The 16,497-nt window shown below is 45.3% G+C and overlaps 1 protein-coding gene across 1 annotated transcript; it reads right to left on the minus strand.

Moving 5' to 3' along the window:
* Nucleotides 1-6,934: 6,934 nt before the first annotated feature.
* Nucleotides 6,935-15,332, minus strand: LOC147119867 (putative G protein-coupled receptor 139). Its single transcript, XM_085984170.1, has 3 exons — nucleotides 15,263-15,332; nucleotides 9,792-10,676; nucleotides 6,935-7,227 (listed from the first exon to the last, which is right to left on the minus strand). The coding sequence occupies exons 1-3, from the start codon at nucleotides 15,330-15,332 to the stop codon at nucleotides 6,935-6,937; spliced, it is 1,248 nt and encodes a 415-aa protein (XP_085840296.1).
* Nucleotides 15,333-16,497: the final 1,165 nt, after the last annotated feature.

Below are 16,497 nucleotides of genomic sequence, written 5' to 3' on the forward strand. Positions count from 1 at the left end.
TCTGTAGCCTTTTGCTGTCATAATGGGAACACCCTTTTTAGGGTTGAATATGGAGATGAGGGGTTTATGGTCAGTCAACAAGGTAAATTTTTGCCCGTGTAGGTAATGGCAGAATTTCTTCACTCCCCATACCAGGCTGAGTACTTCCCTGTCGATTTGGGCATAGATACGCTCAGCTGAGTTTAATGAGTGTGACGCAAAAGCTATCAGCTGTTCTGAGCCATCAGGGAATTTATGGGATAATACTGCTCCTATGCCGTAAGGGGATGCATCGCACGCCAGTCTGATTGGCAGTGATGGGTTGTAATGAGCCAAAACTTCTTCGGATGTGAATAAGTCTTTGCATTTATGGAAGGCACATTTACAGTCTTCGTTCCATTTCCAAATCACTCCTGTTTGTAGCAGTTCATTAAGACGGTGTAGAAGAGTTGATATGTTCGGTAAAAATTCATGATAGTAATTTATTAATCCCAGGAACGACCTTAATTGTGAAACATTTTCAGGTGCTGGGGCTTATATGACCGCTTCAATTTTTTCAGGTGACTTATGCAACCCTTCATTATTAATTATGTGGTCACAATATGATATCTGATTTGGAAAAATTCGCACTTGGGGCGATTTGCTCGGAGGCCCCGTTCTTTTAGCCTAGTGAGCACCTGCTCCAAATTGGCAAGGTGCTCGTTGTCATTTTCTCCTGTTACAAGGATGTCGTCTAGGTAGCATTGAGTCCCCGGAACCCCTTGCAGGACTTGCTCCATAGCTCTTTGCCAGATAGCTGGAGCTGATGCTACTCCAAAAACCAGTCGATTGTACTGGTACAGGCCTTTGTGTGTGTTTATCGTGAGATACTTTTTAGAGGCCCCCTCAACCTCCATCTGTAGATATGCCTGTGCCAAGTCAATTTTGGTGAAACGTTTCCCTCCGCATAGTGAGGCGAAAATATCTTCTATCCTCGGAAGAGGTACTGTACTGTGTGAAGGACCGGGTTTACAGTCACCTTGAAGTCTCCACAGATGCGAATTTTTCTCTGTTCTTCAGATTTATCATTATTCAATGCTTTTTTCATGACTGGAACGATGGGTGTTGCCCACTCGCTCCAATCTATTTTGGATAATACGCCTGCATTTTCCAATTTCTCCAGCTCTGCCTCAACTGCTGGACGAATTGCGTATGGCACCGGTCTTGCCTTAAAAAATTGGGGAATTGCTGCATCTTCCACTTTTATTGAGGCGGTAATGCATTTCAAGATTCCTAGTTTCTCCTGAAACACTTCTTTGGCGTTGGCCAAGATGTCTTTTAATCGTTCAGGTATGATTTCATCATTGGTTTTTTTCTTACTGGTCACCGTCAGTGCCTGAATGGAGTGCCAGTCTAAACGTATCTTTCTGATCCATTCACATCCCAACAACAGTGGACCACCATCTTGTAGAATGTATAAATACAACTTTTGTATTTCTTTGCCGTTGTATACAACAGGCACCCTTATTTTTCCTTTGGGTTATACTTTCTGCCCCGTATATGTTTTTAAGATAATGGATGTGTCTTTTAGAGGTATATGCAAAAATATCCTCTCGTAATCCCGTCGATTTATTACGGTTAGAGCTGATCCTGTATCTAGCTCCATTTTAACTGGGGACCCCGCTATCATGAGGGTAACCCAAATGGTTTGGTAATCATCTTTGGCAAGTATATTATGTAATTTGAGACAGCTTAGTCTCTTGTTTTCGGAGTCACTATCACTCTTCTGCTCTTCGGAGCTACTGTCCATCATCATTTGTAACTTCCTGTACTTTCCTTTATTTATTTTTTTTTTTCTATCCGTGGATTTATTGTATCCAGATCGGCATACCCGTGCAATGTGTCCAATTTTTCCGCATTGCCTGCATGCTTTGTCCTTGAACCAGCAGTCCTTCTGGTTATGGGTGGATCTGCCGCAGTAATAACATCTTTTGAAACCCTGTGTCATTTCATGGGTGCCGAAGTCCTGTGTCTTTTGTTGTATCTCTGCAGCTCCTCTTGCTGCTGCTTCGTATGATACAGCCATACTGAAAACTTTGTCCAATGTTAAATCTTTTTCAGAAAGCAGCCTTTTTTGTGTTCCTTCACTTAAGAGACCGCAAACGAATATGTCTTGAAGCTAGTCCTGCCCCGAATTGGCAGTACTTTGATAGCTTTCTTAATTCGGTTAGGTAATCAGCGTTACTTTCATTCTTGTGTTGATTTCTGTTGAAGAATTTGAATCGTTCCACTATCAGCAGCGGTGTTGTGTTTAAGTGCTTCTGCAGGGTATCAACAATTTCTTTAAAATTCTTGTCCTTTGGTTTGGCTGGAGTGATTAAATTTCGTAACAGCCGGTATGCCTTTGCGCCCATTAGGTTCAGCAGTACTGAAGCTTTTTTTTCATCTTCTATTCCATTTGCAGAGCAATATACCTCTACTCTTTCCATGTACGTGGTCCAATCCTTTATTTTGCTATCAAAAGCATCAATATTGCCAGACTTAGGCATTTCAGAAAAGATATGGCACTTCCCGCACTTTCCCGCCGCTGCTGCCGATGACAACGCTGTTTCCCGCGGTTCCCGTTCTTTTTTTTAAAATTTATTTACAGTTGGAGTCTCGTTCCTGCGGGACTTTCTCTCCAGGTCTGAACGCTGACCTGCTTGCCGCACCGGCCGTCTCCCGAGTGCTCCCTCCCAGTCCGTTATTGCTTGCCTCCGATTTCGCTGCCTGTCTCAGCTGCAGAGCCAGCCGCTGGAGCCCCAGCCTGACACCCAGGAAGGGTTAGCGCAGTACCTGACACCAGCTTGGCCCGCTGGTGAAACCACAGCTTCTCTCACTTTCTTAAGTCTTCTGGACGCCCGAGGAATCGATGTCCTTGAGGTGCTGCCAAATTGCAGGTAAGTCCGTTTCCACTTCGTCGCCACTGTAGTGTCCGTGTGTTGCTAAAGACACTGAAGACAGGAGTTGGTTCATAGGTGTTTACTAAGCAAAGTTTTGGGGGGGTTCTAACGGATATACACAATATACAGGCTTATATAGCCCCAGTGGCCATTACCAGCATTACAGCACACCTGGGGCTCTTAAAGGCACATACACTACAGTTTCTCTGTTCAATAGATTCCCATCGCTCCTCAAGAGATATCATTCTATTCTGAACACTCACCATGTTTTCCATACCCTGGCGACTAACCTCCTCCATGAGCGCTCCTCTCCTCTACCGTACCCAGCCTTAACACACCAGCAATCATTTCCACGTAGGTAGCCATCCTCTCTGTGTTGATGCATTCATGCGCCACTGACTCCACAAAGGCTCTGCTCCTGTTCATTTGGACTCCTCCATTCACTCCACACTCGCAACTACCCCGGAGACAAAACCTGCCAGATACTCCTGCATCTGTGCATGGAGTTCCATCACCTCTGCTCTTACAGATGGATCCAGAGGCAGAGGGTCCACATGCAGCTGAGCCGAGCTGGCAGAGTCCTGCGCCCTCCGACGAGGAGTCTCCACTGCTGTCCCTGTCTCCACAATCTGCTGATGCTCACTTGTGAGCTGTGATACACCAGTTGACAACTCTACTCTATGTCCCGAAGGTCCCACCGAGGTGTGAGTGTCTGCGCTGGTGCTGGGTGCGCTTATTCCTGCTGACGGGGCGCCCTCAGAGGTTGCAGATTCCTCTGAGGAGTCTGGCTGCTCAGGCTCTTCCTCCTGCACAGTGGGGACGGGGCTCTCTATGGTCCTGTGGGGGAGTCAAGAAAAAAGTTAGAGATGTGATGCCAAGGTTACATGCACATTGCATTTTGCAAATGATCATAAGTCCATATGATGTAGCTTCAGAATCATTATCAGCGACTCTTGCAATGCCAATGAGAGTGATGGAAAACTATTCTGTCACCAGCTTGCGGGGATGCTCCTGCCTATCCTTCCCCAATGTCCATATCTCGGTCAGCCCCGGCAATCTCCAGAACGCCTTCCTCCCAGGGGGTGAGCTGGGCTAATGAGGGCGGCCCTCCTTCTGTCCTGGCTCGCTCTCTCCTGTTCTGTGCTCTCTTTTCCTGCAATGAGGGAGACAAGTGGAGGTTGAGTGAGAATGAAGGAGTGAGTGCAGTGATTGCATAGCATAGATACTTAGAAGGAGACAAAGATGGAGTGAGGTTGCAATACCAAGGGCCCTCCCTCTATGCTGTCAGTTGTGTTCAAAGCATCAGAGTGAGAGGGAGTGTGAGGGCTGCATGGTGGCATAGTTCTGTGAGTGTGAGCATAGAGAGAGAGGGAATGGGTAAGGTTGCATGAATGTGAGTGTCTAGCGGGATGTGCAGGAAGAGATTGCAAAAGCTGAGTGCTGGTGAGGAAAGGTAATGGGGATCAGATTGAGAGTGGTGGAAACATCAGACAGTACTTATATTTCCAGTGCAAAGAAAGTCATGGAATCTTTTCCTGCACTGCAACCACATTCTTTGTGTGAGCCCCAAGCAGTTGATTTGGTTTGCCACCTCTAGCCACACAGCCTTGGTCTGGCAGGGAGGCCACTTCCTCCCTGAAGAAGGGAAGAGGACCTCCCTGTGGGTCCGAGCACCATCCAATAATGCCTGTAGTGAAGCTTCATCAAACTTGGGCACAGATCTGGCCCTCCCGCTGGCGGATCCTCCTGCAGGCTCCTGTGCCATCTTAATGGCAGAACAATTAAATATACATTTTGGTTCTGTCCTCACAAAGGAGGACACAAATAACCTCCCAGAAATGTCGGGGAACATAGGGTCTGATGAAAGGGAGGAACTGAAAGAAATCAGTATTTGTAAGGAAATGGTGTTAAGGAAATTGATGGGACTGAAGGTCGATAAATCCCCAGGGCCTGATAATCTACATCCTAGGGTACTTAAGGAAGTGGCCCTAGAAATAGTAGATGCATTGCTGATCATATTCCAACATTCGATGGAATCTGGAACAGTACCCATGGATTGGAGGGTAGCTAATGTTACCCCACTATTCAAAAAAGGTGGTAGGGAGAAAATGGGGAATTACAGACTGGTAAGCCGGACATCGGTAGTGGGGAAAATGCTGTAGAGTCCATTATAAAGGATGGTGTGGAGATGCCGGAGTTGGACTGGGGTGAACGAATGTAAGAAATCACACAACACCAGGTTATAGTCCAACAGCTTTATTTGAAATCACAAGCTTTCGGAGCGCTGCTCCTTCTTCACCTGAAGAAGGAGCAGCGCTCCGAAAGCTTGTGATTTCAAATAAAGCTGTTGGACTATAACCTGGTGTTGTGTGATTTCTTACATTATAAAGGATGTAATAGCTGAGCACTTGGAAAACAGTGACAGGATCGGACAAAGTCAACATGGATTTACAAAAGGTAAATCGTGCTTGACTAATCTACTGGAAATTTTTGAGGATGTAACTGGTAAAATAGATAAGGGAGAACCAGTGGATGTGGTAAATTTGGACTTTCAGAAGGCTTTCGATAAGGTCCCGCATAAGAGGTTAGCGTGTAAAGTTAAGGCACATGGGATTGGGGGCAAGGTATTGACTTGGATAGAGAACTGGTTGGCTGACAGAAAGCAAAGAGTTGGAATAAACGGGACTTTTTCTGAGTGGCAGGCAGTGACTAGTGGGGTACCGCAGGGATTGGACCTTGGACCCAAGCTATTCACAATATATATTAATGATCTGGATGATGGAACTAGATGTAATATCTCCAAATTTGCAGACGACACATAGCTGGGTGGGCGTGTGTGTTGTGAGGAGGATACCGAGAAACTCCAGTATGAATTGGACAGGTTGGGTGATTGGGCAGAAGCATGGCAGATGCAATATAACGTGGATAAATGTGAGGTTATCCACTTTGGTGGCAAAAACAGGAAGATAGATTATTATCTGAATGGGAATAGATTGGGAGAAGGGGAAGTGCAATGAGACCTGGGTATCCTTGTGCACCAGTCGCTGAAGGTAAGCATGCAGGTGCAGCAGGCGGTTAGGAAGGCAAATGTTATTTTGGCCTTCGTAGCGAGAGGCTTTGAGTACAGGAACAAGGATGTCTTGCTGCAGTTGTACAGGGCCTTGGTGAGACCACATCTTGGGTATTGTGTGCAGTTTTGGTCACCTTACCTGAGGTAGGATGTTCTTGCCATGGAACAAGTTCAGCGAAGATTCACCAGGCTGATAATTGGGATGGCAGGTATGACGTATGAGGAGAGATTGGGTCGATTGGGCTTGTACTCGCTGTAGTTTAGAAGAATGAGAGGGGATCTCAATTAAACTTATAAAATTCTGACAGGACTGGACAGACTAGATGCAGGAAGGATGCTCCTGATGGTCGGGGAGTCCAGAACCAGGGGTCACAGTCTAAGGGTAAACGGTATGCCATTTAGGACAGAAATGAGGAGGAATTTCTTCACCCAGAGTGTGGTGAACCTGTGGAATTCTGTACCACAGAAGGCAGTAGAGGCCAATTCATTAAATATATTCAAGAAGGAGATGGATATATTTCTTAAGGCTAAAGGGATCAAGGGGTATGGGGAGAAAGCAGGGACCGGGTACTGAATTTGGATCAGCCATGATCACATTGAATGGCGGAGCAGGCTTGAGGGGCCGAATGGCCTACTCCTGCTCCTAAATTCTATGTTAACTATGTTAATGTTGAAGGTTGGAAGCTTGCAGAAGAAGCAAGGCTTGCTGTGGAACTTAAGAGCAGCAGCAATAATGACGTCAAGTTCTGCGACTTTTTGACTGGAAATATTGAATTGCCAAGGCTTCCCACACGCTGGAAATCAATTGGCCAATTGTGGTACATTTGTATCAATCTCACAGACCCATTTGCAATCGTGATGGAATCAGTAAATTAGGGGAAACCACCAATTCCCCGCACCTGAATTAAAATTGACCCTATGGTGTTAAAAGACGATCAGACCATTCAAATGCGGTCCATGCAAGTCACGTATAACGGATATCCTTCTGTCTGTAATACCACGGGACATTATTAATTCTGTAGATGCGCTCGTGCAGAAAATACCAGGGAACGCTTTTAGAACATGCCAGTGCACGAATCGTTCCTATAACAACAGCCGCAGTTTCCTCGGTGCAATATTCTGTTTTCAACTTCTGGCAACAAATGGCCACAAATCGATCGAAGGTGAAAGCGATCGTTAACAAGACAGAACTGTCTCTTGATGCATGAATTAAAGTAATGCTGAGACTGCATCCGGGAGTAATGGACAGGAAGCTACCTGGAAAATAAATAATAGGAATCCGGTTTAATATCAAAGCAGTGATAATGACCAGGAGTTCCGTCACCACCATGGACACCAGGTACCGAGTGATACATCTGGAGAGACCGGACTTACCTCGGGGCAGGATCACAATCGCCACGAAATTAACTGTAAGAAAGAAAGACTTGCACTTAATTAGCGCATCACCGGACGTCCCACAGCGCTTTACAGACAATGAAGTGCTTTTGGAAGTGCAGTTACTGATGTCAGTAAATTGGGATGTTTGTGTCATTGGTTCTGTATGGTTACAAGACACTAAATTGGGGTGGTTTTTGTCTCTGGTACAGTCAGATCAGCAGCCCCAATCAACGGTGGGTTTGTTGCCCACGACTACGCCTCTATGCCAGCTTGTGAGTCTCATATTTACACTAATTTATTGCTGGGTAATATTTTATACGTATACATTTTTTGACAAATTTGTACTTGGTGTTAGGGTGAAACTGCCAAATCTGCAATTACTATTCATCCCTATTGGTCATGCCGACACGAAGAGTCATTTGTTTAGTATAGGACTGGAGTACATGTAGGCCAGACCAGGTCGAGTGGGAGGTTCCCTTCTCTGTCTCACATTACAACAATGTAGCAGCTTTCATGCCTATTCTAATGGGAAATAGAGGAATGGCAGAGTCTCTAAGCAATTATTTTGTATCGGTCTTCACGATAGAAGGCACTAAAAAGTTCCCAATAATAATAGATAATCAAGGTGCTATCGGGAGGGAGGAACCTAAAACAATGTCTATCACTGGAAAAAAAAGTAATAAGTAATGAGAAAAAGCAAACTAATGGGGCTAAAGCCCGACAAGTCCCCTGGACCAGATGGCCTGCATCCTAGGGACTTAAAATAAGTGGCTGCAGAGATCACTGCAGAGATAGTGGATGCGTTTGTTATAATCTACGAAAATTCCCTGGCTTCTGGAGAGGCCCCAGCAGATTAGAAAACCACAAATGTTACGCCACTATTCAAGAAAGGAGGGATACAGAAGCAGGAAACTATAGGCCAGTTAGCCTACCATCTGTCATTGGGAAAATGCTGGAATCCATTTTTAAGGAGGTAATAGCAGTACATTTAGAAAATCATAAGTCAATCAAGCAGAGGCAACATGGTTTTATGAAAGGGAAATCGTGTCTGACAAATTTTCTAGAGTTCTTTGAGGATGTAACAAACAGGATGGATAAAGGGGAACCAGTTGATGTAGTGTATTTGGATTTCCAGAAGGCATTCGATAAGGTGCCACATAAAAGTTACTGCACAAGATAAGAGCACACCGGGTTAATGGTAATATATTGGCATGGATAGCGGATTGGCTAATTAACAGAAAACAGAGAGTCGGGATAAATGGGTCATCTTCTGGTTGGCAATCAGTAACTAGTGGGGTGCAACAGCGATCAGTGCTGGGGCCTCAACTATTTACAATCTATATTAATGACTTGGATGAAGGGACCGAGGGTACTGTAGCCAAATTTGCTGATGATACAAAGATAGGTGGGTTAGCAAGTTGTGAGGAGGACACAAAAAGTCTGCAAAGGGTTATAGATAGGTTATATGAATGGGCAAACATTTGGCAGATGGAGTATAATGTGGGAAAATGTGAGTTTATCCACTTTGGAAGGAATAATGAAAAAGCAAATTATTATTTAAACGGAGTGAGACTACTAAATGATGCGGTACAAAGGGATCTGGGGGTCCTAGTATATGAAACACAGAAAGTTACCTTGCAGGTACAGCAAGTAATTCGGAAGGCTAATGGAATGTTGGCATTTATTGCAAGGGGTTGGAGTATAAAAGTAGGGAAGTTTTGATGCAACTTTAAAGGGCGCTGGTGAGACCACACCTGGAGTACTGGTCTCCATAATTAAGGAAGGATATACTTGCATTGGAAGAAATGCAGAGAAGGTTCACTAGGTTGATTCCTGGGATGAAGGGGTTGATGTATGACAGAAGATTGTGCAGGTTGGGTCTATACTCATTGGAGGTTAGAAGAATGAGAAGTGATCTTATTGAAACATAAGATTCTGTGGGGCATGGACAGGCTGGACGCTGAGAGGATGTTTCCCCTAGTGGGGGTATCTAGAACTAGGAGGCACAGCATCAGAATAAGGGGTCGCCCATTTAAGACGGAGATTAGGAGGAATTTCTTCTCTCAGAGGGTTGTGAATCTTTGGAATTCTCTACCCCAGAGAGCTGTGGAAGCGGAGTCATTGAATATATTCAAGGCGGAGACTGACAGACTTTTGAACTACAAGGAAGTCAAGGGGTATGGGGGGAGAGTAGGAAGGTTGGATCAGCCATGTTCTTATTGAATGGCGGAGCAGGCTCCAGGGGCCGATTGGCCTACATCTGCTCCTGTTTCTTATATTCTTATGGTCTTATTTTATCTGATGCCAGCCCACAAACGTACAGATTTATTGTATTCACCTTATCTCAATAACATTGTTTTCCAAACTCTGAAGCACTCCATGGACAATTCTCACAATGCACAATTAATCCTGTGGTTTATACCTTCATTATTTTATTAATTCACCGAGTACATTCAGTGGATATGTGACCGCGTTCTTTAACTCCATTCTGAATTTACACTGAGTCACTGCATAAATAAAGGTGTTGGTGCAAGAACTCAACAGCTGAAGCATATTTCCGCTTTCTTGTAGAATAAATTTGGGGTCACTGAAGCCTTTGATTATATAATCATTTGTAAATCGCTCATAAAAGAACTGTACAACAAACGTCATCCACAACAGGATGAAAGTGCCCGAGATGGCGAAGAGTAAAACGATGGACTTTCTCCGGCTCTCCATCTCTGGGTCACTCTGATTCTCTCCATTGCTGTGGGCCCGGAGTCTCCTGCGGGCTCCACTGGCCACTAGAATGTATCTGACGGTCAGAGCATTGAGCAGCAAAATCAGAAGGAACGGGGCACATGGGGTCAAAATACGGTCGAACCAGTCAAACGCTCTCCATACGGGTGAGGTATAACGGATTTTCTTCAGTCTGCAATACCACGGGACATTGTTACTTATGTACATGGGCTCGTGTATAAAGTACCATGGGACGCTTTTCAGACATCCCAGCGCACAGATTGTTCCTATAACTACAGCCGCCGTTTTCTCGGTGCAATAATTTGTTTTCAACTCCTGGCAACAAATGGCCACAAATCGATCGAAGGTGAACACGACCGTTAACCAGACCGAACTGTCTCTGGATGCATGTATTAACGCAATGTTGAGACTGCACACCGGGGTGATGGACAAGAAACTACCAGGAAAATAAATACCCGGAATCCGGTTTAATATCACAGCAGTGAGAATGACCAGGAGATCCGTCACCGCCATGGACACCAGGTACCGAGTGATACATCTGGAGAGACCGCACCTTCCTCGGGACAGGATCACAATCGCCACTAAATTGACTGCAAGGTTAGAGAGAGATGAAAAATTAGAGTAAGCTCCAAAGAATTGTTAGGTTGACCGGAATTATGCAAAAATAGCAGCTTTGTTAGCTGAAGCGACGAAAACAGTGTAATAATCCAAAGTGGAAGTGGGACAGACCGCCAGTTCGGGTGAATGAAAGTTAATAATTTTCATTTATAATGGGGATCCATAAGGGAACAAATCCAGTCAAACAATCTTATACGTTTCAAATGGATTAAAAGAGTGGACTGTGCAATGATAATTAAAATAACCCGTACCTGCCTGAGGAGGGACAGAGCAGCGTTTTTAGGAAAGATGTCAGGAGCAGCGAGTGTGGAAGTCCAGTGAAGAATCGAACCAATGGTCGGGGTTATAAAATGGAACAGAAGCCCGGGATTAACGTGTTCCCGGAATAAGGTTTATTAATAAACTAGTCACTTATTTGAAGGTTTCGAATTGTTGACCTTTAGCTTACCTTCAATAAGTCGATTCGTTGAAGCCAATCAGCGTAAAGTAAATCATTAAATCATCTCAGCAATTGATTGATATGTTGGATTGATTAATGCTGCATTTGTCAACAAATGGTTCACCTATCATTATTAATCAACAGTCAATGATTCACATATTCATTACATTCATCGGATGAGATGTTTAACCGAGGCCCCGTCTGATCTCTCAGGTGGACTTATAAGATCCCATGCTACTATCTCGAAGAAAAGCAGGGGAATTATCCCGGGTATCCTGGCCAATATTTATTCCTCAATCACATAGGATATACGGCACAGAAACAGGCCATTCTGCTCAACCAGTCCAGTCCAACATCACTAAAACAGATTACCTGGTCGTTATCACATTGCTGTTTGTGGGAGCTTGCTGTGTGTAAATTGGCTGCCGCATTTCTTACATTACAACAGTGACCACACTTCAAAAGTACTTCATTGGCTGTAAAACGCGTTTTGACGTCCCGAGGTCGTGAAAGTGGCTATATAAATGCATGTAGTTCTTGAAAGCAGTCATCAATTATTTGTATATCTATGCGGACCAATTTGAATTGCAGAAAATTAACGCGAGTTAATTAATTTAATTTAGTTGCTGCAGCCATGCCTCTCAATTGATGCCCCTTTGTTTTCTCACAGGGTGTTCAGTTCTTAGACGGTCGGAAGACCACTTTCGCTGTACTCATCATCCGCCCATATGATCTGCGGCTCTTCAGTTCAGTGGTGGGGTTGGCTTTGAACAGATAGGCAGCGTTTCTGCATTTTGTACAATAGTACACCTGTTGGAATTCGATGTTTGTCTCACACCCGATGTACAAATTAAAGACATGACTGCGGATCTTCCACAGCGACTGAAGAATTACACTGTAAATAACTTGAATATATAGAACGCCAAGGCACCTGGGGGCTGAGAGCGCCCTCACAACCGCACCCCAGCTTGAGCCAATCCGCAGGAGAAAAGGGAAGATAAATCAGACAGATTCATCAATTACAGTAATGTGATAATACCACTGAAATAAAATATGAATAACGTGATAAAAATGTATGAACACGGTTTCTCAGTGTGCTGTTGGTATCTAGCCTGCTTGTGCACTGCAGTGATATGATGTGCAATAAAAATTGTCATTTAAAGCAATCACGTTTCCCAGTCACACCCAGCTGCAACCGATTGCTCGGAGTCGCGCCAGGGGATGAGAGAAGGTGGGAACAGAGCTTAGATCCCTGGAACTGAGGGAGGTGAAATATTATTCGACTTGATTTCAACGCAATTGTTATAGGTACATGTAATTCAGTTTAAAAACACAAAGATATTTTTGTAGTTAAATTGTCTCCATCTATCCACAATCGTCCAGAAACAGTTAAACGGGAGCAAGGCGGGAGCTGGTGGATAGTTCGCCCGCTCCTCACAGCGTGGTGGTTGGAGAAAATGGAGACACATTTCGAAGTGTTATTTCGAGGTGGGTGTTCGGGTCGGCTTATTTCACTCTGCACCACTACACAGGCCGAGTACAACCATGAAAGTACCCTCTTACCCTCTCTAGATCTTTTCATCGCTAACTGCCATCGTGACATCAGCCGCCTCCATTTCTCTGCTCCCCTCACTCACGCCAACCTACCTCCCTCTGAACTTGCAGCACTCCATTCTCTTAGATCCAACCCTGACATTGTCATTAAAACTGCTGACAAGAGTGGTGCTGTTGTTGTTTGGCGAATCGACCTCTACTGTATGGAGACTGATCGCCAACTCTCCAGCACCTCCTCCTACTTCTGCCTGGACCATGACCCCACTAGCAAACATCAAGCCACCGTTTCCAAGGCAGTCACTGACCTCATCTCCTCTGGAGATCTTCCCCCCGTGGCCACCAACCTCATAGTTCCCCAACACTGCACAGCCCGCTTCTACCTCCTTCCCAAGATCCACAAACAGGACTGCCCTGGTAGACCCATCGTTTCAGCCTGTTCTTGCCCCACCGAACTTATCTCTTCCTATCTCGACTCTATCTATTCTCCCCTTGTCCAGTCTCTTCCCACCTACATCCGCATCTCTTCGGACGCACTCTGCCACTTTAACAGTTTCCAGTTTCCTGGCCCCAACCGGCTCCTTTTCACCATGGACATACAATCCCTCTACACCTCCATCCACCACCAGTATAGCCTGAGGGCGCTCCGCTTCTCCCTTGAATAGAGGCGTGAACAGTCCCCATCCACCACTACCCTCCTCCGCCTGGCTGAACTTGTTCTCACATTGAACAACTTCTCCTTTGAATCAACTCATTTCACCAAATCAAAGGTGTTGCTATGGGTACCCGAATGGGTCCCAGCTATGCCTGCCTTTTCGTGGGATATGTGGAACACTCTTTGTTCCAGTCCTACACGGGTCCCCTCCCGCACCTCTTTTTCCGGCACATTGATGAATGTATCAGTGCCATTTCCTGCTCTCGCCCTGAACTAGACAATTTCATTCACTTTGCCTCCAATTTCCAGCCTTCCCTCACCTTCACATGGTCCATCTATGAGTCTTCCCTTCCCTCCCTCGACTTCTCCATCTCCATCTCTGGGGATAGCTTATTGACCAACATTCGCTACAAGCCCACTGACTCCCACAGCTACCTGGACTACACTTCCTCCCACCCCGCCTCCTGTAAGGACTCAATTCCATTCTCCCAGTTTCTCCGTCTCAGCCGCATCTGCTCTGACGATGCCACCTTCCACACCAGTGCTTCCGACATATCTTCCTTTTTCCTCAACCAAGGATTCCCCTCTACCGTGGTTGACATGGCCCTCAACCATGTCCATTCTATCTCCCGCACATCTGCCCTCACCCCTGCCCCTTCCTCCTGGAACCATGACAGAGTTCCCCTTGTCCTCACCTTTCACACCACCAGCCTCCACATTCAACGGATCATCCTACGCCATTTCCGCCACCTCCAATGTGATCCCATCACCAAATGCATCTTCCCCTCCCCTCCCCTTTCAGCATTCCATAGGGACCGCTCCCTCCGAGACACCCTAGTCCACTCCTCTATCACCCCCAGCACCCCTTACCCTTCACTCAGCACCTTCCCGTGCAAGCGCAGGAGATGCAACACCTGCCCTTATACCTCACCCCTTCCCACTGTCCAGGGCCCCAAACACCCCTTCCAGGTGAAACAGCGATTTACTTGTACTTCTTGCATTCTAGTATGCTGTGTTCGCTGCTCACGATGTGGTCTCCTCTACATTGGGGAGACCAAACGCAGATTGGGTGACTGCTTTGCGGGACACCTCTGTTCAGTCTGTAAGGGTGACCCCCAGCTTCCGGTCACCTGCCATTTTAATTCACTGCCTCATTCCCACTCAGACCTCACTGTACTTGGGCTCTTGCATTGTTCCACGGAAGCACAGTGTAAACTCGAGGAACAGCACCTCATCTTCCGATTAGGCACTTATCAGCCTTCCGGACTCAATATAGAGTTCAACAATTTCAGATCATAACCTCGGCCCCCATTACATTTTTACTTATTTTTTTATCCCCACCTTTGTTATGGCCCTTTCCCACCCTTTTTTTTCTCTCTCCCACATGGCAGCTGTCTCTCATTCTGCCAGGTCATTTCACACCTAATCTAGAGCCGTCTTTTGTCTCCACTAGTCCTATCACCATCTCGTCTCGTTTTGAATACCTCTTAACGTCTCTTCACTTCTCTTTTGTTCTCTCCCAGCCTGGCCTTTCAATCTATTTCATTTCCTGTGCCTTTCCAGTCTTGACAACGAGTTTGACCCGAAACGTTGACTCTATTTTGTCTCCACGGATGTTGCCTGGCCTGCTGAGTTTTTCCAGCATTTTCTGTTGTTATTTCGGGTTTCCAGCATCCGCAGTATTTTGCTATCATACATGAAAGTAAACAACCGGCATAAACACTTGAAGGTAATTGCAATCAACTGTCGCACTGAACTACAGTCCTTCTATGTGTAACATCGGTCGAACCAATCCCGCTGTACAGACGACTCCGGGGGGAACACATTGCACAAAGTGTGGCCAATAACAAGTTACTGAGACGATCCAGATAACTAACGCTTTTTACAATCAATATCTTACTGCAATACTTTACCTGGCACAGCGATAGCTGCAAGGACAGTGTAGTAAATGGCATATACTAGGCCTCTGGGTGGGGCGTGCATTTTCTGTGAGAAGCAGCAATGTCTATTCCGGATCCCACACATGCTCTGTTCGACATTTAAAGGATCCCTTATTATACCTGATGAGAACCCTCCGAGACACAATTATATGACATCACCATAAGTGTTAGTTACAATCATTCCACAAACAAGTTAGGTGACATCACCATTGGTGTTAGTTATAGTCATTGGACAAACAGATGAATGCACCGGATTTGACTCTGATTTCTGTTGCAGTAGAATGGACAAAACTGGACGCCACCGAGTTCTAAATGAAAACGCCGAATAGCTACAATGTGAGCTGAACACTGGAGTCACATTGCAATTTTCTGGTGTTTTTCCTTTAAACTTCTGCGGAAAGGAAATGTAGAATACTTGATATCAGCATGTAGCAACTGTTCAAAGAGAAAATGGAAGCCCCTTTAGACTGTCTGTTCAATGGTTCGAAGGTGGCTCCATATTGTTAACAGTTATGGTTTTCCCACATTTCAACAGTGACTACACTTCAAAAAAGTACTTCATTGGCCGTAAAGCGCTTTGGGACGTCCCATAGTCGTGCAAGGCACTATATAAATGCAAGTCTTTCTTTCCTTCTTTATTTAAGCATAAGTGAAACTTAATACACCCAGTATTGGAGCAGCAGTTTACAAAGTACGATACAGAATTATATTGCTCGTCATTGTCCTTTGGGTAGTAGGCGTGGCCCAATCCTGGTTCCTTCTACTCACAGGAGCATCTGCACCTGTCTGGATCAGTGCCCTTCCTGGCCCGTCTAGTCTGAGAATGACACAAACCCACTAGGATATACCCCCAGAACCTGAAATACAGAAAGATCCATCTAATCATGTATTTTCCTTAAACCTGCATTCTACCCAATCAAGAACCCGGGAAGCTCTGCCTCCCACCACAGGCTTTGGGCCCCCGTAATCTCCTTAGCACAAGATCTTTCTGTTCTTGGTTTCTGTTAAGTCTGTGGGTTGTATTATAAATAATCACAGACTCCACTGTTAACAAAATAAAACACGTCTTTACTATTCAGAGGCTCGGGCGATTCTGCCCTAGTTAACGTATCACAACCCTTATATACTGGTGTGGTCACTATCGGTATTACAGTATACATGAGCCAATAGATAGTGCCACCCTAAAGTAGTGCTCTTAAAGGCGAACG

Source organism: Somniosus microcephalus, chromosome 4 (assembly GCF_052327205.1).
Source record: "Somniosus microcephalus isolate GS21.2 chromosome 4, FLI_Smic_1.0, whole genome shotgun sequence".
NCBI lineage: Eukaryota > Metazoa > Chordata > Chondrichthyes > Squaliformes > Somniosidae > Somniosus > Somniosus microcephalus.